General features: G+C 44.0%; 4 protein-coding genes and 1 non-coding gene across 9 annotated transcripts; 1 reads left to right on the forward strand and 4 right to left on the reverse strand.

Annotated features, from left to right (window-relative positions):
- Positions 1–1,247: 1,247 nt before the first annotated feature.
- Positions 1,248–3,850, reverse strand: mettl21e (methyltransferase like 21e). Of its 2 annotated transcripts, none has more exons than XM_028955145.1 (4): positions 3,647–3,850; positions 2,427–2,584; positions 1,972–2,089; positions 1,248–1,769 (listed from the first exon to the last, which is right to left on the reverse strand). In XM_028955145.1, the coding sequence occupies exons 1-4, from the start codon at positions 3,699–3,701 to the stop codon at positions 1,345–1,347; spliced, it is 756 nt and encodes a 251-aa protein (XP_028810978.1). In that variant the 5' UTR covers positions 3,702–3,850; the 3' UTR covers positions 1,248–1,344. The 2 variants fall into 2 exon arrangements, with proteins under 2 accessions (XP_028810978.1, XP_028810979.1); XM_028955146.1 differs by having other exon boundaries at positions 2,427–2,589; positions 3,647–3,778.
- On the reverse strand, positions 2,666–2,737 carry trnah-gug (transfer RNA histidin (anticodon GUG)). Its single transcript has one exon. It is a non-coding gene; the product is annotated as a tRNA-His (tRNA).
- Positions 3,851–4,374: 524 nt separating the features above from the next.
- Positions 4,375–13,700, reverse strand: ercc5 (excision repair cross-complementation group 5). 2 transcript variants are annotated; one of them, XM_028955143.1, is made up of 15 exons: positions 13,441–13,700; positions 13,020–13,195; positions 12,038–12,153; positions 11,785–11,886; positions 11,592–11,649; positions 10,871–11,014; positions 10,255–10,450; positions 8,104–9,033; positions 7,742–7,992; positions 7,279–7,398; positions 5,887–6,100; positions 5,601–5,745; positions 5,309–5,509; positions 5,117–5,201; positions 4,375–5,012 (listed from the first exon to the last, which is right to left on the reverse strand). In XM_028955143.1, the coding sequence occupies exons 1-15, from the start codon at positions 13,526–13,528 to the stop codon at positions 4,509–4,511; spliced, it is 3,330 nt and encodes a 1,109-aa protein (XP_028810976.1). In that variant the 5' UTR covers positions 13,529–13,700; the 3' UTR covers positions 4,375–4,508. The 2 variants fall into 2 exon arrangements, with proteins under 2 accessions (XP_028810976.1, XP_028810977.1); XM_028955144.1 differs by lacking the exons at positions 13,020–13,195; positions 13,441–13,700 and having other exon boundaries at positions 11,785–11,938; positions 12,038–12,125.
- Positions 13,701–15,144: 1,444 nt separating this feature from the next.
- LOC114765085 (C3a anaphylatoxin chemotactic receptor) lies at positions 15,145–18,509 on the forward strand. Of its 2 annotated transcripts, none has more exons than XM_028955160.1 (2): positions 15,145–15,307; positions 16,220–18,509. In XM_028955160.1, exon 2 carries the CDS (start codon positions 16,248–16,250, stop codon positions 17,340–17,342), a length of 1,095 nt encoding a protein of 364 aa, XP_028810993.1. In that variant the 5' UTR covers positions 15,145–15,307; positions 16,220–16,247; the 3' UTR covers positions 17,343–18,509. The 2 variants fall into 2 exon arrangements, with proteins under 2 accessions (XP_028810993.1, XP_028810994.1); XM_028955161.1 differs by lacking the exon at positions 15,145–15,307 and adding an exon at positions 15,360–15,642.
- A 197-nt stretch (positions 18,510–18,706) lies between these two features.
- Positions 18,707–22,435, reverse strand: cenpq (centromere protein Q). Of its 2 annotated transcripts, none has more exons than XM_028955365.1 (8): positions 22,264–22,435; positions 22,092–22,143; positions 21,797–21,896; positions 21,617–21,688; positions 19,960–20,089; positions 19,640–19,756; positions 19,371–19,424; positions 18,707–18,862 (listed from the first exon to the last, which is right to left on the reverse strand). In XM_028955365.1, the coding sequence occupies exons 1-8, from the start codon at positions 22,396–22,398 to the stop codon at positions 18,746–18,748; spliced, it is 777 nt and encodes a 258-aa protein (XP_028811198.1). In that variant the 5' UTR covers positions 22,399–22,435; the 3' UTR covers positions 18,707–18,745. The 2 variants fall into 2 exon arrangements, with proteins under 2 accessions (XP_028811198.1, XP_028811197.1); XM_028955364.1 differs by having other exon boundaries at positions 19,640–19,759.
- Between the last annotated feature and the right edge of the window lie 255 nt (positions 22,436–22,690).

Below are 22,690 nucleotides of genomic sequence, written 5' to 3' on the forward strand. Positions count from 1 at the left end.
GTTGTGATTATAATATCAGGTTGACTAGCCTCGCTTGCCACCTCAAGACCACTTTCCATACGTACGTGACACTGCAGATGTGGCATGCAGGCAAAACGGTCCCGTCGCTGACATACATGTGGCCGTCTGAAATGCAAATGCTATTTTTTCCTGTTGCTGCTAATGCAGCTTAAGTATGTTACATGGAATGTCTGCCTTTGAGCTACTGTTGAATGAGGAGTTCACAATTTCCTGCTTTTTTGATATGATTGTTAGCAATGTACAGAAGAGAAATTCAATTTAAGGTCAAAATGATTGATCTGCTTGGAAATTAGTGATATGACTCAGTTCGTCCTTTGTCTATATTGTCACCACTGCTGATACAGAATGCAGTAAACTATTCATTTACAGGGTATTAATCATTTGTATTGTACAACTCAAATTTCTTAATGTAGGTTTTGCTCACATGTGCCATCACTGGCTCAATGATCACTTTACACATTGGGAGATTGTTGGGAATTGTCATTTAGTAAAATCTTTATTCATTTCTTAGCTCACATTGCATCATGTGTGCAACTGTGTCATATAATACATCAAAACCCAGCAACTGTGATTTAATCTCTCAGAAGATCGTCTTACTTAGATGGAATAATTGCCTTCTTAAAAGAAGTACAGAGGACAAGACATTAGGCAACATTTGACTATTGCAACAGATTGGACAAGATTCATAAGGAATAAATTAGATTTAGATGTGCTCATTTACTAACCCTAAATAGCACAGAGCAAATTGATGCCCATTAAAATGTAAGAAGATAACATGTCCTGTATCCAAGATTTTCAAGCTAAACTCAAAATAGCCCCAGCCCTTATTTAGATAAAAGGAAAGTCTCGTTTAGTAGGTTTTTAAAAGAATAAATGCATGATTTACTCTGCACTGTGCAGTACCTCCAAATGTGGACAGATGCACTATTCCGCATCTTGGACTTTTCCACCACTACACCTGTTGGACTTTTTTCATCACCAACCCTGCACTGACGCCAACTGCAGGCTTCCTCTACCCTGGAAGGGGGTCCCTCTCTGTATCACTCCTTCCCAAGGTTTCTTCCTTTCTTTTTTCTCTCTCCTAGAGTTTTTTAGTGGAGGTTTTCTTGTGTGCAGAAGGGTCAAATGTGGGCCGTGTCAACTGTAGGGTCCATCAAAGCCCATTGAGGCATACTGTATGTGATTATGGGCTATATAAGAAATAAATGTTGATTATGGTGATGTTGGAAATTCAGAGACTGGCATTTTTATTTTAAAAGCTGCCATCCCTTTTTCATAGGTATACATACACAGACATTTAGCACCAACAGCATCCCAGACTGTTCAGGCAGCAGCCCCAAAGCTGAGCTGTGAGATGGGCCGTTTCTTGGTGGCTCGATAAAGCTTTATGCAGAGGCTGGGCAAGTCATAAAGTTCCTCTAAGTGAAAGCGAGCTTCAAACCTCTCCACGAAACTGTTCTCAGGGGCCAGTCTGAAGCGCATGGCCCACAAGATCACCGTTCCCTCCTGGCAAAGGTGCTCAAACGTGTCCATCAGCTCATTCAGGTAAGGGTGGCCATAGACCACATCGGCAGCCATGATGTAGTCAAAGTGGCAAGACACACGGGGGAAGCGCTCCTCCAGCTCCTGGCCCCAGGTGAGCTCGGTCACTCTTGGCACATGCCGACAGCGTCCCCTTGTGTTGCGACTGACGTTGTACTGCAAGTTGCTGAGCACGTCTGGTAGGTCAGTAGATGTTACCACAGCACCTACACAAAAAACACCGGCAGGGTGCAGTAGTCATGGCTCAACTTTCCTTGAGAATAATTGAACTGTGCAGTGTTACACAGCGTACTTTTAATTTACTTTTAAACGAGCATAACTGTACTGTGTAATTAGACGAACAGCGTTAATAAAGAAAACACACCATTAAATGAACTATGGAACATTTTTAACAGACTAATATCCCACCTAATAGGCTGGTCACTATGGTTACAAGACCGGTTCCAGCACCGATTTCAATGACGTTCTTGTCCAGCAGGTTGTATTCATCATGGTGAGTGTCAAGGAAGTAACACAACACTAATGCCTGTCAACATATAAAATGGAAACATGAACTATGTACAGCCGCAGGACTCTGAGCAGGCCTATAATGTGATTTTAACATATTTTAGGGTCATTTTGAAACATCCTTGTTTTCTTTGAATAAGACTAAACAAATTGACATTGTGTGGTTGGACCCACATTTGCTGATGCGCCAGATAATCAGTTTTGTCTGAAGCCTACATTTAATTTTCAAACGTTTCCAGCTGTACTAACATGATAAGAACATAACTAAAGAACCAATGGACATCAGCAAACGCAGGATTCCCGACGTTTCATTCATGAACAGCCATTTCCAGCTACCACTGAGATGGGACACACACAGATGGCCACAGGACGGCTCCGTAGATGTCTGTAGACTCTTTGATTCGAATCCCTACGTCGGCAAAGTTGTATCCCTCCCACACCTCCGTGGTGATGAGCGATGGGCTGAACCGCCTCGACATTATGGCCTTCGCCAGGACTTCATCTCCCGCACCAGCTGCGCTGAAGCACAACAAGACACGTTCACAAACTTTACATTGTGAGTCGAGCTAAAAAAAATAAAATAAAATAAAAGGTTTGCCGTGACCCGGATTCGAACCGGGGTTGCTGCGGCCACAACGCAGAGTACTGACCACTATACGATCACGGCGCGCCACCAGCCAGGGGCTGCGCACGCGGGCGCTTCCTACGGTCACATGACGACATTCCATGACGTAGACCAGCGCTACGCAGTCAGCGTAGAATGGATGGAGTAATGGCGGCCGGGTCTGTGTGTCGTTAGTATTTAACTCACTGAGCGCAAAGGGACAGTTCGGCCGTTGTCGCTCGGGCACGTTCGTGTGTTTGTTGGTCGTTGTGAAGCACGGAACCCATGAGGCTCAGTGATTTTGCGCAAAGTTGCGTTGTTACGCAAAACGAATGAACCAAAAAGAATATTTTTCTGCCCTCTGACCTCACAGGTGCTCCGAAGTTCAAGAAACTCAGCAATTTAAGAACAATTAACAGTGTATTTTTATGCCTGGTGCACAGGTGTGGGTACGTCAGCAAACCTGTACCTGTCCAACACGTTATTCTGTTATATTTGGTATGATGGTAGTCAGGCCACTTGCTATTTTAATCTGGAGAGCAGTACTGTATCCTGTACTGTAACATCGAAATCCAGAGGTCCCGGTGAAAATTCATATGGGTTGTGGTTCCGTGTGCTTTTGTGAAACAAAAATGACTGACTTGGATCAAGAGCCACCCAGACTGATAAGACTACTTTTGTATGTCTTTATTTATGTCCCATTCTGTAATTCCACACACACACACACACACACACACACACACACACACACACACACATATATATATATATATATAAATTACACAAGCTAAAACATCAAACAAAGTATGAATCCCAGAACAAACAGTGATTATTGAACACGGAATGGTCCGGCCAGGGTGGTTCTGTCTCCTTTAATGCACGCAGCCTATGCGTGCCCTGACAGGTCAGGTTTCATGCAGTGCGTGACCGTGCGAGCGGTTAGGTGTGTACAGCGAGCGTGTAAATACACACCGTCCACATCAGCCCGGGTACCCGTCTCAGACTCCGCTGTTCCCTCCAGCTCCATTCTGGCTTCAGCACTTTATGTTGGCGACCTGTTGATGATGCTTTCTCCTTCAGGGTCTCACTTTTGGAGGGCTGAGCTCGCTCGCTCGCTCACTCTCTCTCTCTCTCTCGCTGGTGAGCTCCGGTTAAAGGACAGCAGCAGCTGGGGTGCGAAATATGCAACAGGGTACGAAAACACAAGTGGGGTGAGAGTGAGCAGGAGAATGAAATATGGCCAGACAAAACAGGCCAGCTGGACCGGGCAACTCCTGCCTTCTCAGTCATCGTGCATGACGGGCAGCAGTGCCAATTTTGCACCGAAGGCCAGAGAACGTCTCATGGCCGATGTTGACCGTAATCCCATCCGCTGGTTTGTAATCTCAGCTGATACAGATGGGAACGGACCTCTCTTCTTGGAAGTGACGGTCTAAACATAGCGGAAGAATGGGATAGGGTGACAGATGTGAAGATGCTTCAGTGAAGCAAGGTGCAGGAAAGCCCACTCAGCCAAGAGTTTAGAGGTGTGTGTTCAGTGAATCGACACAAAAGGGAGACATGCAAGAAAACACACTTTCAACAGTCCACTTTTTCTTATTAAGGTAAAAATAGGAAATTCATTCATAATTGACAATGACACATTAGCACTCAATCTTTTTTTTTTCTTTCTTTCTACTCATTGCACATTGACAATCACTTTTATTACACCAGTCATGTATATTTAACAATGAATGAATAAAGTGAATTATTAATTCATTAATACCAGTTTTTTGTTAAAAAGAGGTGCTGCTACGGAGGTAAAGTTGATACATTTCTCTGTTGAACGTGACTGTCACTGTTTTCTCTTGCTCCGCACTTGCCCACCTCTCCTCCCTCTGCCCCGGGTTTTGCCCTTAAACACCGACCGGGCCGTAACCATGGTTACACTACCGTCGGCCTGATCATCAGAGTCCGAGCTGCTGCTGCTGCTCTTGGGTAACTCTGCCCTCTGCGGGTGGGTTTTCAGTGTCGCCAGAGTCTTCTTCTTCAGCGGCGACTCCTCCCGCTCCATTATCAGTAACTCGTCACTCCTGACCTCTGACCCGAGAAAACCTCCAGCAAAGGCACCCACAGGGCCAATACTGTCTGTTTTTTCCTTCTCAGACCACCCTGTCTTGCCCTTCTTTGTTGGGGATGGATCACCTTCACCCTCCTCGTCTTCCTCCACCTCTCCATCTTGTCTCCCATCGCGCTCCTTCCTCTTCAGGCAGGTGACGGCTCTGCGCAGACGCTGGCTGCGTATGTTCTGCCTCTCGTGCTGCTCCATCCGGAAGAAGGAGTCGATGCGCAGCTGTGTCTGCAGATAAAAATATTTCCGATGAGCTCATCTAACAAGGTAATTTTTATTTGTTTCATTCTTTATTTTGAACTTGGTTAAATCTATCTGGATGCTTGTCGCACCTGCTGAGAGCTGAGCTGCTTTAGGACAGGCTGCAGCGTATCCTCAGTCTTTCTGCAGCTCCAACCAAAGCGGCTCTGACAGAACCTGGAGCCTCAGGTTAAGAATAAAGAACCTTCGGCGACATAACGGAGACATGCGAGACACAATCCGTGATGCCAGCATGCACCCACATAGACGTTGATAAAGGATATTCCTTGATGAGCCCCAGATGTGGGCGGCCCCAGCTGAAACAGGCTTCTGATTGGTCAACAGCCGGCTGCAGGTAAGCCTGTGCGACGGCAGGGTTCGGGAAGCCAGGCTGCAGGTTCAGACCTCTCAACTTCCGCTTTACTTTTGAGTCTTTGGGGTTGGCAGCCATTTTCTTACTCTTCTGGCATTCTTCCCACCACCCACTGATGGAGCACAGATCCCACATTAATAAAAATTAAATTGCATAATACAGCACAAAAGTTATTAAATCTATGGAGTAATTAGATTTGTGACCTGAACTGAATAAGGGGCTCCACGCCAGGGCCTGGGAACTCATTGAGAATCTCCATACCAGTGACATAGCCCACCCCAGGCACACCCTCAGTATAGTCACTGCCTAGCAGGTAGGCCAAGTTGATCAGTTTGGAGCGGTCCAGACCTAAAAAGTGAAGGGTGTTATGACTTATTAATACTTATTTTATCATCATTTAATAATCAGAAGACTTGGTAGGTAATGTAATGGTTGGTAGGTAATATAAAAGTAGCACTATTTTATATCGGGGACATATTTTCCACTCACCAAGCTGGTTCTGGAGGTCCACATACTGATATTGTTCAACGTATTTGTTCTGGTTGAAGAAGTTCTTGAAGACCTGACGCCCGCCAAATAGCCAGATGTCGCTGTCGTCAGTGATGGTGCCGTGTGTCTGGTCCGCGCGGTCCAACGCCGCACACTGGGCCTCTGCCTCCATGGGCGCGACCACGAAGGGCACTCCAAACAGCCGCAAGAGCTCCTGGAGAGGGGGAAAAAAATAGATATATTCTCAAAATTTTAACACATTTTCGGGCAATGCGTTGGCAATACTAATTATTGCCATACAAGAATTTTCAGGCCTGTTTCACTGGAAGTGTCCGGTGTTAATAAGCTGGAAGCTTGTACTTTTCAACAATGGGTTAGCAATATGATTCATTCCCTCTGTAGGCGATTGTGTAACAAAGTTTTAGCTTCAATAGGCTGAATAGGGGAAACTACCCTGCCTGAAGGACGGGCAGTTCCAATGCAATAAGTCCAAAGGCAGTTCCATTCAGTAACAGGTCCGATATCTTCATTGTGAAATAGTAGTATTCAAAAGAATTTAAAAAAAAATTACTACCACGTAGTAATACCACAAACTGCTGCAGCCACCACATAACCCAATAGCCGTGAGATGTTATGAAAGAGACCAAGACTCCGCCTACCTGTCACATACAATCTGATAGAATGCGCTCTTTTGTTTGTACAGCGCCTGGCAGTCATTTCTGGATATTCTAAAAAGAATGGGACCTAACCACTCATGACAATCTGCCATGATCATGTTATATATTATACTGTCTCTGAGTTATTTATCCTTATTGGATTTCATTTTAATTATAGAATGAGTGGATACTGTTATTGCCGTTTTTATTGCTTTGTTCTGTTTGTATTCATACATTAAAAAACAATAAATAAACCTTGAACAATATTTGCTGCAAACAGCAGCAAAATATCTACATAATATTAGTGAAATGTGAGACATTTAGTACTAAGTTGCTCTGATAGAGCACAAAACATGCTCAGGAAGTGGTGATATGTGACAACTCTGCACAATTCTTCTGATAACACAACGTAAATGTCATCCTGAGTGCCTAGACACTACCAGTCAAAAGTTGACAACTACTCTCTGACGGGACTTTCTTACCAAAAAAATAAAAAATGAAAGTGAGGTCGTGTTACTAAACTAAATGTTTCCTGTATGCAAGAATTTAATCAAAATAGCCTCCAAAACTGACTCTCTATGTGGTAGAGAGTCAGTAGCCTAATTTTGACCGCAAAAGCTTACCTGTGAACTTAATAGAAATCAATTCATATAATGCTTGTTATATTTTAGTATCTTTAATTATCCCAGGATAAGAGTGCCAGGTAGGTGAAATGATGTAAATGTATATGCGACACCTGGCTCTCCAAGTACATCTGTCCGGTGACGGTGGCAGCTCCTCTCTCTTGTTGCTGCTGCTGTTCCCTCAGGCTGTTCTGCTGCAACTGTAGAGAGTTCTCCAGCTGTTCCAGCTCCTGCTACACACACAGACACAGACACACACCTTAGGAAAGTCAACAACGTTAAGCTACAGTATGCTGCATTTGTGATGCAGGAGTGATGCAAATGTTCATTCTTTATCAATGCAGCAAAGGGACAGAAACACTTGTGCTGAGGACGTTTTCCCTTATTGGCTTCACAAAGTGGCATTCTTATTAATTGGTAATTGGAGAACCAGTATCTAAATGCATTTACAAAAAACTTCCATAAATCACTCTGGATATGGAAACTCTGAAACATGGGCTATAGTCTTTAACTGCACACAAAGTACAGCTGAAGGGTCCAGGATAGTTGCACATGAAGGAATTTCTGAACATTTACCAGGTCTATGTGGTCCCAGTCTGTGGCTCTGAGGCATTTACGTTCTTCCTCCTCCTCCTTCTGGTGCTGCTGCTGCACACCTTCCTCTTCTGTTTCAGAGATTCTTACATCTTCCTGCACTTCTTCCTCTTTGGTCTCCTCTTTCTTCTGCTCGTCCTCTTCTTTAGCTTCATTATCAGCTGGCCTGGTCACCTCTTCCGAGGCCTTCTCCAGCCGCTCCTCCTCTCCTTCCGACACCTCAATGAAGCTTTCTGTGGGGAAGAGGACCCAGCTCAGAATCATTTCAAATATACCAATCCTAAGATACATTCTCCAACACACACACACACACACACACACATATAAGAAAAAGCTAGCCATACCCTCTGAGCCACTCTCTTCATTTTGTCCATTCCTCTCATTTGTCTCAATTTGTACATTTCCCAACAACCTTTGCTGCCCAAGGCCTTTCTCAGCAGAATTTCCTGTGGCGTAGCTCACTTCCTGTTTACCAACTGAGACTGGGGCTGAGGGTTCCTCATCTGATTCCACATCTGAAGACAAGGACGACTGCGGTTTTGAAGGCAGAGGAGCGTTGGTGGTTGAACTCTCCTTCCCATCATCCTCCTGCCGCTCTGCGTCTCTCTGTAAAGCTGGTCGAAAAGCCAAGCTCCTCGCGCCCATGGCCTCCTCCACCTCCTCTCCCCCTGAGCGGCTCCTGTCAAGTTCTCCACCATCCAGGGTTTTTTGGATGGCCAGGAGGGTGCGTGGTGAGACACCACCATCCTGTCTGGAGAAGTCCGGCACGCTGCTAGCAGCTGAATTCTTACTCACGGTGATGAGCTCGTCTTCATCCGAGCTGCTGAGCGTAACTCGGTCATTTGAGCTGAATTGGTTCCCACTGTGGAGCTCCTGAAGTGGGACCATGTCATCCCCCTGTAGAGCATCCTGTATGGCCTGCTGAGTTCGAGGAGACACGTCGCCTGCAGGTGCGAGGCTCTCACTAGGGTCCTCTCTTATTATCACACCTCCCTCTTCATCAGAACTACTGCCCAACATGGCTGCCTGGATGGCCTGGAGGGTGCGGGGGGATGGGGGAGCGACGTCAGAACTTAGGCTACCCTCACAAACAGAGGGCTTGGATGAGGAAGATGGGGAGGGCTTGTCTTCATCAGGGGTCTCATCTAACAGGGGGCGCCAGAGCGGTTCTGGACGACCCTTCAGTCTCCCCCTTCTTGCCCAGGGACCACTGGACCACGGCATTGTGGCTGGCTGAGTCTCTGGAACATTTTCTGGAACATTCTTCTTAGGCCCTACAGAATAAGAGAGAAAACAACCTCAATTTTGGCCTCAATTAATAATTTATAACCTTGACAAAATGTGTGTAAACTGACTGAGCCAATAATTCATTTTGAGTAACATTTTTAGGTTGTTAAAAATGTTCTTTATTGGCCAACAAAGAACTTTGACCAGGGTTCTCACTTTAAGACTGACTTCCCCTGACCAAAAAGCAGGATTTCCATGATCTCCTGTATAAAGAGATGTCCAATATAAGCAGAACAGAATATTTAAAAAATTGCGTCATTGTTGTTGAATATGGGCAGCTTTGCGTGTTGAATGGTATAAAGCAAAACCTCAACTCCATCTCTGGCAACCTTTTATTTTATCAGTTTGGGAGAGCCAATCCCTAAATTCTTCATTTTAGAGCCAAATATGTTGACATTTAAACTTGCCTGAGATGTTTGATGATTTATCAAGTGTAACGACATATGTGGACAGACTAGAATGAAGCACATTTTTGGAGCATAAGAGGTTTTGAGCATAACAAAAACGGCTCACTGCAAACACACATCAGGTTTTAGCTACTGCACTATATGCTATTAACAAAATTCCCTAATAATTCCCTGACTTGGCACCCAAATGATCAAATCCCTGGCTCTCCCTGTCTGGAAATGCCTTTACTGAAATTCCCTGATATTCCAGAAATTCCCTGACCCATGGGAACCCTGTTTGACATGTAGTACCCACCCTTTTTTGCTCAAGTATATCTCTTTGTGAAACATTATTACATGATGGGACTGCCCTCTTTCAGTAGGATAATGAAAAGAATGTTTGCAGGAATGCTTTGGAAAAACAAGCCCAATCCATTTACTTACAAATAACAGGATTCAAAGGATCTGCTACTGACAGCTTGGTGTCAGGTACCACTGAATGCCTACAGAGGTGCCTCAACAGCTGTTTTGATTTTCTCAATATTAGGTTGCTGGTTATAATGTTATGGCTAATTTACGGATGCATGGACACATCTGCATATGCAAAAATAAATATGAGACTGAAAATATGTATATAAACAGATTTTATATTTTCCAATTATATTTACCTATTTAAGTTAATTATGTGTTATGACTTGTAATGGAGTTACAATGCTGACAAATTACATGAATAGTGATGCAGGACTTTATAAAGCATCTTTTGAAATATTTTATAGTACCATTAGAATGTGAGAAAAAGGTTAAAGCATGTATTAACCTCACCTTTGATGAGAATGTAGTGGGCGGAGTCCTCTGAGACTAGGCGGCGAGCCTCAACACTGCCATCCTGCTCCTGCTGGAGATCCAGGGCAGCAGAGGTACGCTGGCTCATCTCCTGCTCCACCCCCTCCAGCCTCTGGTTCAGGCGGTTCCTCTGCAGCAGCCCGGCCAGCTGGTACTGAGAGAAGTCCCCTGACCTCTAGCACACAACAGCCTGCAGTCAGACCTCCAAAGGATGCAAAGGTGTGTGTGTGTGTGTGTGTGTGTGACATGACATGAAAAAAGCCCTCTGTAATTTGGTACTGTGAGTCTGATCATAAAGGGATGCATGATTTAGGAAAACTGTTTTCTGACTTCACTCTCTCAAGCGCTTTATCCACACTAGGGCGTCCCAGGTGACCAGTCCTGAGCATGGTGCCCTAGTAGGGATTGAGTGGTTACTGAATGTGTGTGAATAAAATAGTAAGTGTTCTTTATATTTAATTTCTGAATTAAGCAGAATTTGTTTTTATTTTTTTACAAAACGTCTAATAAAAATACATTTATAGTGTTTTATTTAGCTCTACAAGTCAGCACTAGGCAGAAGTAGCATTGTGTGTGTGTGTGTGTGTGGCCATACCTCTGGTGGTTTGTGGAACATGGTACGCCGTCTTTTGCTGAACTCTTTCATCTCTTTGAGGATCTCGTGCTTGATCTCTGGCGGCAGCTGGCAAAACTGCTCTGAGTTAATGTCCACTGCACTGGGGTCATCATAGAAGTCATCCTGCACAAAGAAAAAAACTAGGGATGTGCGAAATGGCATAAAATTCATATTGCGATAAAAATTTAACCATAGATGGTAGACAGTATATAATTTGATGAGTAAATTTAAATGTAACTGTTTTTGAAAGTATAACGTGTCCATAGCAAAGGCACTGCAGGCCTTGGGCAGCAAAAACATAACCGTATAAGAGATAAAACAATATCTGGGCAATTCTATTGAAAGGGGACTTTCTGTAACACCCATAAGGCCAGTGAAATACCAGATATATGTATGATGCAAGTGATTATATAACATTTTTAGATTTTCTGAATTCAGTTGTTTAGATTAAAAATACTGTCCGAAAATATTTTAGCATTTTATATTGCATTGCATAACGCATACCGTACTGTGGTCTATAGCAGTCGCTAAAGCATTTCACTGCGGGTCATACCGTGTATGACTGGGTATGTGACAAATAAAATTTGAATTTGTTTATATCACATACCGTATATACCACGCAGCCTCACATCAACCTCACTGCTTTTTTGATCACACACTGAATCCTCAAAACGACCAATATCTAATTGGTGTATCTCACCTGCCAATGGAGATGGTTGCCAGATGTCTCCTGCCATTCCTGCCCCTCTTCATCAGAGCTGTAAGGGCACAAAAAAACATTAAATCTTTCCCTCAAATGCTTCTAAAAATGTTTCTTATAATAAAGAACTGCCCATGTTCCTACCCCTGATGAGTTCATGAGTCTGATATAACCAGACGTATATTTTGCTCACCTGCTCTTCTCTTTTTCTTCTGGGGTGGGCAGCGCTGGCAGGACGTACATATCATCCACTTCTGGCCTCTTGACCGTGGCGAGACTGGGTAATGGCTCCTGCCTGGGGATGAGGGGGTAAATGGAATGGATATGGGAGCGGTTTCTTATTCTACCTGGATGAGGATAACGTGGAAAAATCTCATCACAATAATTTGTTTATGCAACGTCCATCCCTATTCACCTTTTTCATATATGATTTATACTGTACCTACCTCCGGTCCCCAAGAGCAGCCTTGATGGCCTGTCTTTTGAGGAAGGTTTTAAGCAGCTTCTCCTTGGTCTGTTGGGACTCGTGGCTCATTTCCTCCTTCCTCTGTCTCCTGAGAGCCTGTGATAAGACAGTCATGACCAACCTGTGACTCCGTGTACATCCACAAGGCTTGTCTCTAATAAATAGTATATCTCTCTCTCACACACATACATACATACATACATACACACATATACATATATATATACACACACACACACACACACACACACACATATATATATATATATATATAATAAAAAAAGGCTGATCTTTTTTGACTTCATTAGACTATTATAGAAAATCCTTTTATTGTCACTATACACATGTACAGTGAGATTAAAAGCAGCTCCTTCAGTGGAGACTTGAATGTAGTAAAGAGCTAGAAAATACAAATAAAAAAAATTAAGTGACAGCACTATATACATATGTATATTTTATATACAGTGTATATTATTTATAGTGAGAATGGGTTACAAGTTATTGTATTTCACAGTAATGATGAACATGTGGTGAGTAATGAGTGTTGGACAGTAAGAATAAAGTTATTGAACAGTATACAGATATTGCACAGTATTCAATAATATTATTATTTTAAAGGTTAATATTGACCAGCTGGAGGTTAGAAGGAAGGGGTTTCCGGGGGTTTGACTGTGTAGTCAGTGCATGTATGAGTTTGGAGAGTTTTGGGGAAAAAGAAAAACTGTTCTAGAGTCTATTTATCCTTGTTGTGATGCACCTGTAGCGTCTTCCTGTGGGCAACAGGTCAAACGGATAAATGTCAGGGTGGCAGCTATCGTAGATGATGTTTACATATGGTTGTACAGACCAACTGTACAAATCTGGATGCAGAGGTTCCGTACCTATTCAACTTTTATCTTTGAACGGTCAGATTCTAGATATCTTAGGTCTGATCGTATGTCTCTCTTACACCTCCTGCTTACCAGGGTCTGCTTCTTCAACAGCGGCGCATCCCCATCAAACACAAAGACGGGTCGGATGCGGAAGAACAGCAGCTTGCAGAGGCGATTGAAGAGCGTGAGGAGGTGAGCGTTCTGGACGCTGCTGCCATCGCGGTCCCTCACTCCCTTCACTGCCTGGTTCAGCCAGATACTGATGTCTAACAGGAAGCAGTCAGGGTCCAATACACACACACTCTCTCACACACACCCCCATACATAACCACGGCATAACACCCAGCAACTGCTGCTTGGTATCAAATCACAGATTGGCAGACTGGCTTTGGACATTTCAGGTCAAATTTACAACAAGTTTAAAACTCACTGGGTGCTAAGAACATTACAGATAGAAATCCTAATTTAAAATTTACAGCAATACGTTGTAAATGCATGGCAGGAAGGATACCAACAGCCAGAATCTTCCCCTCCAGGGTCTCCGGGTTGATGGGCTTCCCGGTGCTCTCCAGCAGCCTCCACAAGCCGTGCACTCCCATCTCTCACCGGCGACCCGTCCGAACGCACAGCTACCTCGCCGGCCGCAGCTGCACCATGGCCGCGGGCCGCTCGGCCGGGCGGCTAACGACGGCTAACAATTAACAAGTCTCAATCGGACCAGTTGTTGGCGCGATAGCGATAACGCCACTTCTTCTGTCGCGTGTGCTGCGGTGCGTCCGAAACTCGGAGCCCGTGAGCGCCACCTGCTGGGCCGGGAGGGCACAGAAGCCGCACCTGCTGTGGCTGCATCGAAACAAAGAACTGAATTGAACGGAATTTTTTTAAAGGGAGAAAGAAAGAAAGAAAAAAAAAACTTTACGTAAAAAACGTCCAACTTTGATTGTTTTCCTAGAGCTTCCAGTTCCCCGTCTGCATTCTTTTTGCACATTTACACAGACTTGTGATTCCAAAAATGTATAGTCTTTATTAGTATTGTTATGCACTTTATATTTCTGAACTGAAAATGACTAAAATAATTAATAATTTTGGATTGATTCATTGCTTTAAACATCAAAATCCATCAGTCATCTACGTCCATGTTGTCATTCTTTGACTAGGAAGTTGCATGTTATTTGCATTTGTGCAACATATTCATGGTAGAACTCTTTACTTCTACTTTGGTCAGTCATATTAGAGTAGAAATATACTGTTATTGGTTTAATTTGAGGAAATATGTTTTTGGAAGTTTTGCTAGTAGTCACAAAGACAGCAGTGAAACAAACAAACAAAAAATCTGATGGAAACCAGAATGATTTTGAGATGTTGCAGGTCATGCAACCAGGATCTTCTTTTCTCTTTTTTACAGTATTATTTTTTTTGAGTGGTCAACAAAGCAACCACACCAAATTAGGCTCTTCTGTAGCTATTGCCAAAAGCTTAAAAAAAAATCACAAGAATAAGCTAAACAGCCTGCAGCCAATAACATAAACATGCATTTGCATAAAATTGACCACCGATTCTTGATAAAGTTGCACACATCCTCATAACCAGGAAGGTGACAACACCATTGGCACCTCAGTCTCTCTGTCTGGTTTGCAGCCTGTTTCTCAGGGGGGGACAAACCAAATGTGTGCATGCAAGTATGAGCAGCAATATCAATGGCCTTTGGAAATTCTGAACAACTGAAGAAAGATGAAACGTAGAAGTCTTAGTTGAAGCCTTAAGGGATATTCCTCGCCTTTCATAGCAGCTGTAGCAAAACACGAGATCACATGACTCTTACCATGAGGATATTAAGCTATTTTTTCACATTTCCTGTACTGACAAATAGATGACAAATGAGTGTGAAATACACAACCACTACTGTAATATTTTTGAACATTTTGGTTGGTTCTTTTCCTAGATAAAAGAAAGCACAATCGGAAATGACTGATTTTTGTAACACTGCAAATGTATGATTAAAACATTAAAAGCATGCAATTATTCACACCTTAATCTAGAAGTCATGGCATAATGACACCATCACCAGCTTGTCCCTTTCACCTCATCACAACCAAGAATACTGAATTTCAATATTTCAGTTTCAGCCGCCACTTCCATCCTCCATCCAGATTACAGCAGAGTCACCACCTACTTCTGAAAGTGTTGCAATCTGAATTCAAAGAGGAAACGCACACACACACACCGACAAAAAGTGAACACACACCCACTCCGATCACATTGATAAGACCTGAAGAAAGAACTTGTTCTCACTCTTCACACACACACACACACACACACACACACACACGGTCTCACGGGATCAAACACACTGCCTTCACAGCGGACCTGCTCGCCAGGTAAGGCGTGACTTGACTACTTATCGTTTTTTTGAGCACTTCTAATGTTTCACACATGAGAAAGAGGCAGGTTTAACAGGGAAGCTGTTGGCCAAGGTGTGTCCACATGGCCGCGTGTGCGTGGATGGGTGCAGACACGTTCAGAATGTTACGGCGCTGTGGCCGCAGGTGAAATTCCTTTTTGCCTGGCACCTCGTTTGCACAGCCTCAAAGCGAAAGCCCCAGTTGGGAAATTACAGTGGACAGACGGAACCGGGGAGGAATTCCGTTACAGTGGATGTTTTACTATTCCAACACCTCAGTGTGAAAAGGAGGAACCAGGAATGGGATCGGTGGTAAGCAGAACAGCCGGCAGAACTGACAGCTGTGGGGATTTGAGCACGTGGGCCGAAGGCTTCACGTCAAAGAACATGAATTATTGTTAAATGTTTCGATTCCGCTAAAAAGAATGTTTTTGAACGAGTGTAAATGAATGAAATCAGTGCAGTTGACCTTGGTTTGATGTCCGATGTTGACAGGGAACATGCATTTATGCCTCTTTCTTTGAGTTGACGGAATTACGCTGGTAATGTGAAATATGGGAACATGCACCGTGATAAATATCAGTGAAAAGTTATTGTTTTTATCATTGTGAAACGCTGCAGCACCGCACACGGTGACACAACGAAATGTGTCCTCTGCATTTAACCATCACCCTTGGTGAGCAGCGGGCAGCCATGACGGGCGCCCGGGGAGCAGTGTGTGGGGACGGTGCTTTGATCAAGGGGACCTCAGCGGCACCTTGGCAGTTTATTTGAACCCACGACCCTTACGAGTCCGGTTTCTTACCCGCTAGGAGGCCAGAAAAAGAAAAGGTGTTAACAGAACGTGTCTCTGAATTGACTGACGAGAGCTTTCTGTGTCTTGCTTTAGACCTCCCTGGCGGACCCCGTATGCCCAAATGTCAAACTTTAATACCAGCCTCTCGCGGCCCAGCATCGCCACTGGCGACCCGTGGCAATCAGAGGCCTCCAGGGTGATCCAGATTGTGCTGACGCTGGTCATCTTTCTGGTGGGCGCCTTTTTGAACATGCTGGTGGTCTGGGTGCTGGGGATTCGCCGCTGGAACTTGAGGCGCAGCAGCGAGACCCAGGGCGCCAGCAGCTTCCGCACCTACGTGGTCAACCTGGCGCTGGCGGACCTGGTGCTGCTCCTGCGGACGCCGCTCATGCTGGGCTACCTGGCGCACAACTTCTCCTGGCCCTTCGGCCACTCGGCCTGCCAGCTGGTCATGTTCTTGCGCGCGCTGGGCCTGTACGCCGCCGCCTGCCTGCTGTGCGCCGTGGCGCTGGAGCGATGCCTGTGCCTGCTGCGGCCGGTGTGGGCGCGCCTGAAGCGCCCGCGCTGGGTGGTGACCCTGGTCTGCGGCCTGCTCTGGCTGCTGGCCCTGGCGCTGGCCTCGCCCTACCTGGCGGCGGCTACGCTGAAGGATTTCAACGGGACGACCCAGTGCCTGGAGAGCGACCCCTCCTCTCAGCAAGCCAAAGGTCACGGGCTCTTCATCGCGGAGACGGTTTTCGGCTTCCTGCTGCCGCTGCTCGTCTTCCTGTCCTGCAACCTGGCCGTCCTGATCAGCGCAAGACGTACGAACTCCGCGCCCTCCTCCTCAGTGGCCTCCCCAACCCTGTCCTCGCCCACCTCCTCCAACTACACGTCCCAGCGACTCCTGAGGCTCTACCGCGTCCTGCTCCTCACCGTGCTCCTCTTCCTCACCTGCTGGGTGCCCTACTTCACCTGCCGCTTCCTGCGCTGGCTCACGGCCTCCCGGCCTCCGAGTGACCCCCTGAGGGTGTCGGCGGTGAGGGGCTACTACGTGTCCCTGTTCCTGGTCTACGTCAAGAGCGCGCTGAACCCCGTCCTCTACGTCTTCGCGGCGCGCGGGCTGGGCCGCACGTTGCGCGCCTCGCTCCTCTCCACCATCGAGCGCGTCTTCAACGACGACGCGTCCGAGTCGGCGCGCCGGAAGTCGCTGCGCAGGAGGGACTCCCAGTTCTAACGTGCCGGGAGGAGGCGCTCAGCCTGGTGCTTGAATCTCGTAACCCCACCACCACCCTCATCTTTCTGCGATGAACTCCTCAGTCTGGAGCGTGTAGGCCGCCCTGGCACAATTCAGGCCAAGGTGTCCTGGACAGGTGAGTCACGAGGACTCCATACAAGAGACCATTAACAATGGCTTTCATAGTGTACAAAATGGAGGTCATAATACAAAGTTACAGCTTTTATTGGTGTTAACATAAATAGCAAACTGCAAACATTTAAAAGTCATCTTGAAGTGCGCAAAATGAAGACAGTCTGCAGTCGGAGTTAAACCTTTTTAAAAATGTAAGAAACCACTGGAAAATGGCCTTTCTAGGTCTACTGCAGCACCTTCATCTTCATGAATTCCACCATGGAAGCCCCATCTTCAACACGATCAGCTGCTGATTAGATGATAGGACGCCGTGAACCTCATCCTGTTTTAACAGTTGAACCATTCCAAAGTGGAGGCGTCATCGTAACTTTATTTAACAGTGGGTGTGTCTTTAGTTAGTTGTTTTGCATTATTGTACCATTTTTACAGTTGACTTTGATTTTCCAGAGCTGCATATGTAAATGCGTGGGCAAACTGCTGATGAGCAAAAGAAGACATCAGTTTTACATAAAAATTAAATAAATAAAATCTAATCAAAATCAAAGTGAATCTAACCCGAACCCTGTGCATGATTATGCAATCCTTTTACAGCGTTGTTCATGTCCTTATCGCAATCATGTGACCTTTATAATTACATTTTCCGATCCTCATTGTTGTGGGGATTTGTGGACATAAATGGTTACAGACATTTATGAATGTACTGTTGTTCTGTACACAGATCTTTACATTTAATGTGAGGCTATTTTAACGTTTCATGTAAAGTTATATGAAAATGACTGCCTAACTGGACCAACTCTCAGTAGAAATGTCCTTGATTTCAAATGCAGTGTAAAACGGGGACGTGGCTTAAATACCTGTGTGCATGTTTTTTTTTTTTCCGTGACAGAATGTGAATGAGCCAATTTCAAGAGCCCAGTCTCTGCACGGTGTTTACCACGGATTGGTTAACGTACTGATACATCAGACTCACAATACTTCTTATAGTACGCGTTACAGACAAATGGAAATTCACAGCCATTCTGCACTATTTTTATTGAGTAAAATCTGTTACAAGACAATGACTGATTCATTTCATTAAAAGTGTGTACATGTGCTTGATGCGTGTTGAGAACGTCTTCACCAAACTCTGGGTGCATCATGCCACCATGACCCTCATATGCTGTTCGGCCCTGCTCATGCCAAATACCAGGCCCGCTGGTGACACAAAGCAAGGGGAACGTTATGGAACAAGTCGTGGTCCGTTAGCGCTCTGGTGGTCCGTTAGTACTCTACGGAGCAAACAGCCGCTCATTCCCCAGCTGCAGGAACATCTTCAGCTTTTGAACTGCCGGCTTGTTCTGGAATGCCGCCACATCAAAGTGTGGGTAGACGCTCTTCAAGCGCTCCTGAAGAAGTGTAGTTAAGGTTAATGACATTATTCGCATCTAAAATCAATTTAAAAAAAAAAAATTGTTGTACCCTCTTTTGCTGAGCTAAGGGGAAAAAAAAGCTCCCTCAAGCACAAAAAAATATCCAGCCAAAATGCTGCTGACACCGAACCTTAGTAACGTACTTCCTGTAGTTTCCCCAATTTAAAACAGTGGACATATGCTGTCCCAATACACTTCCTCTTAGGGTTCTTCACAAAAAATATGGTCCTCGACAGCAGTGAAGTGTAAACAGCCTTTTTAAGCAAGAGACATGAAAGGCAGGACAATATGCCGCCTTTCATCATCACTGAGCACTAATACCAACAATCAAAAATGCTGACACCAATAAACATACATACATACATACATACATACATACACACACAAAAAACATGGCAACACACAGTGTCCAGTTTAACATGATAACATGCCAGAGTGAAACAAGAACTCAGTGAGAACAAGCACAAGGTTTAGAGATACTCACCTCCAGAGGATATTCATTAGATGAACGGGAAGACAGAGGAGGAAGGTTTAAGACCTGGACATCAAAGATCAAGATGATGACGTTCAGTCATCTACCAGTATCGGTTTATTTCGGTTTATCTCAGTACAATAACCATAAAAGAAATCATAAAAACTAACTGAGGCAAGAGAATAGGAAATATGAATGATCTCTAAATGGCTTAAAGTAGCTTCAATCAATAAATGAAGAAAACAACATGGAAGACATGGGACATGTGTTAAAGTGTGCACCTCCTGTGCTCTCTCCTCCTGATCCTCCAGTTGGGATCTCATGATCCGGATCTCTTCGTCTAGACTATCCACCCGTACCTCCATCTCCTCCAGGGTGCTTTCCACAGAGTGAACGATCTTCTAAAACCCACATTTGATCAATTATCAAACCCCAAATACACACGGAAATAAACAAACACACGAGTCCATATTCTAACACAAATACCGCACTGAATTATCATCCATAGCTGGATGATGATTGTCTGCCCAACGTCCATTCCATTAGTTTACAGAAGAGTTTACCCAAGAATCCCTTTCATTTATTGCTTACTGTACCATACCTCCAAAGCCTGTAGTCTCTTCTGGCCCTCTGTGGTCTTTTTTCTCTCCTTCTGGTACTCCTGGAACATCTGCCCAAAGTCTCGATGCTTCTGGGGAGGCACCGGGAGCTGAATGCAACTTTCCAGAAACCTGACGAAGGAGATTGTGCCGTGTTAACCAGTGTTTTCCGACTCAGCCAGTGAGAGACAAATCAGTTGAAAGCAACGTGGATCGGAATCTAACCAGTGGGTACGGAGACAGAGCCCACACTCACGGATTCAATTAAAAATTTGGTAAATGCACAAACCTGAATCACAACTGACCATGGACCACACCAAGGACATAGTTCTTTCTCTACTCTACATTATTGTACATTAAATATAAAACATTCAGTGCAGTAGGGCTCAACTGAAGCTGCATGTTTTTATTGTGGATAAGAGATTAATAAGTGTTCCACTTTTCTCAGGAAACATTCATTAATTGTTTAATAACCTACACATCTGGTATTTATTCACAGTGGACAACACAAACACAGTACTTCCTGTTTGACCCCAAATTAAACCAGCACCAGTCTCCACACATATCCTTAGTTTCAAATGTTTAAATGTTTAAAATGTGCTGATGCTAAAAGTAAAAAAAAAAAAAAAAATACTACAAAGTCTATGGGAATTTCCCCAAATGCACATCCTGTACCGATCTAACACGATACAGGTGTCACTCCAACTCACACATTCATATCATATCCGATGTCTGTGAAGATTCTCAGTCATCCAGGTGAATATGTCTGAAAGTTGAGTCATGGCCACTGCACTGCTCTTTAATGTAGAGACGCTTCAAACAGATTGACAAAGTTCTGTTTATGCAGAAGGAAATGTCTCTACATTAAAGAAAGAAAGTCCAGTGGCCATGACTCAACTTTCAGACATCATATCTGATGTTAAAACCTTGCTCAAACAATTATCTAATAAGCACATGTTGTAAGAAAAATTCTGTGCATTTTGTTATGTTGTCGTGGTAAATTGAATCTGCTGATTTAGGATATTTTAACCAAGCATTAAAAATACATTTTCCAAAAATTATTAAATGATTATTATTCTATATATGATCAATGCAAATCAATGCAATAAATTTCAATTTAAAATAATACTACTTGTATTGATGTACCTCAAACAATTATTTTAGATTCAGATGTGAGATAATGGTATATGGAATTAAAATCTGCTAGAAAGACAGTGAAAACACCAAATTCCTCATTTAGGTTAATTATAGTTTGGCACTCGCCGACATATACGGACATGTCCAGAGGTTTTCTTGACTGTTCAGTCCTAATTCCAAGCCAATCCAGAGAAAGAACACACACACAAAACCAGTTATGGAAGGGGGTGTTATATTTGTGTGTAATGCCCCAAAAGTGAATACATGTGCCCCAATCACAGTATCAGTGCCATGTTTTTAAAACTATAAGGCTGTCTGGAGGATGTTTGTAGCAGTCAAGGTGAAGATCCGGGAGAATAATCAAAAAATACTCAATATTCATGCCATGTCTCTAATGAATGCAAAAAGTCTACAGGAGAAGAATATTGTACTGCTGCTCAGAGGTCAGTCTCTTTCTCTACACACATTGTGTCATTGTTTCATGAAATGAATAAATGAAGATGTGTCAGCATCTATAGATACCTTTCTTTCAAAATGTTCAGGTGCTTCTGTAACTCTCCTTTCTTCTTTTCCTTCATAGTGGACAGAACAGAGCTGGCAAGAAAGAAGACAAATTTCACACGCAGTAACTGACTTGAGAGGAAGACATGCCCACAGACCACAAAATGACAAACGGTTTATGGCCTTTTACACGCTACTCACAGTACTGACAGGTTCAGCATATTTTCCAGGGCAGATGTGGCTGTTGAAGATAAAGGCCTCCACTTGTCACGGCCTTTCACCTTCTCAACTATAGAAGGGTCTTAAAACAGAAATAAAGAAAAGTTATTAAATGCCATAGAGAAAGGAAGTCACAATGTTTCCCTTAGAGCTTAATATTTCATAACATTACTTTCATTTTATATGAGAGACTGTCTAATATCAGAAAAAAAACTACAATTCTCATGAATGGATTTTCACATTACACCAAGTTTTGTAACTGTAATTTCTTCCATACTTCTCTTTTCCTTGGGCTTCTGTGGTTGTACTTTGCCGCTGCTGGGCCCAGCCTTCTCAAACAAAGCAAACCAGTTGTCATTTTGTGGTCTATATGAGCTGGTTGGTAAAGTTTCCTGACAAATAAATCACTGATGCAAAGTTCAGAATGTGACACGACCATTGCCACCAACCTCTGGATCTTTCTTAGGCCTCCTTTTAGGTCCCTGTGAGGAGGGTCTCTGGGAGCCTCTGGATGGTTTCATGGCATTCTGGGAGTGCACAGCACAGGTATTTGTAGAGAGAACTGTTTGATGTGCTTTGAGCATGGCATATTATAATTTGGTAGATTGAATATTTAGGACTGGTTAGTGCAAATGTAAAGCAGCGAGACAAGAGATCAAAGCATAAAATACGGAGCCTTACGGCCTTTTCTGTCACATTGCCATAAGATGCTTAATATGTTCATTTGTGCATAGAGCAAGCAGAAATCCCTGAATTCAGTAAAAAATTGTAGTCAATTATTTACTCAATAATTTGCGTCTTGGGTCACAGAGGTCCTGCCAAATGATGAAAGTTAGGATGGGAGTATTAAAGCAGTAAAGCACAATCGGCACCATC

Source organism: Denticeps clupeoides, chromosome 15 (assembly GCF_900700375.1).
Source record: "Denticeps clupeoides chromosome 15, fDenClu1.1, whole genome shotgun sequence".
Taxonomy (NCBI): domain Eukaryota; kingdom Metazoa; phylum Chordata; class Actinopteri; order Clupeiformes; family Denticipitidae; genus Denticeps; species Denticeps clupeoides.

Coding starts and splice junctions, on each gene's coding strand:
- mettl21e (XM_028955145.1), bottom strand. CDS start 3,701: ATGGAGCTGGAGGGAACAGCGGAGTCTGAGACGGGTACCCGGGCTGAT. Junction 2,090..2,426: donor GAGCCGTCCTGTGGCCATCT/GTGTGTGTCCCA, acceptor ATATGTTGACAG/GCATTAGTGTTGTGTTACTT. Junction 1,770..1,971: donor CATAGTGACCAGCCTATTAG/GTGGGATATTAG, acceptor TTTTTTGTGTAG/GTGCTGTGGTAACATCTACT.
- ercc5 (XM_028955143.1), bottom strand. CDS start 13,528: ATGGGAGTGCACGGCTTGTGGAGGCTGCTGGAGAGCACCGGGAAGCCC. Junction 9,034..10,254: donor CCACTACATTCTCATCAAAG/GTGAGGTTAATA, acceptor CTTATTCTGTAG/GGCCTAAGAAGAATGTTCCA. Junction 7,993..8,103: donor TGAAGAGAGTGGCTCAGAGG/GTATGGCTAGCT, acceptor TCTTCCCCACAG/AAAGCTTCATTGAGGTGTCG.
- LOC114765085 (XM_028955160.1), top strand. CDS start 16,248: ATGTCAAACTTTAATACCAGCCTCTCGCGGCCCAGCATCGCCACTGGC.
- cenpq (XM_028955364.1), bottom strand. CDS start 22,398: ATGCTCAAAGCACATCAAACAGTTCTCTCTACAAATACCTGTGCTGTG. Junction 19,760..19,959: donor AGAGACTACAGGCTTTGGAG/GTATGGTACAGT, acceptor TGTGGGTTTTAG/AAGATCGTTCACTCTGTGGA. Junction 18,863..19,370: donor CTAATGAATATCCTCTGGAG/GTGAGTATCTCT, acceptor ACACTTCTTCAG/GAGCGCTTGAAGAGCGTCTA.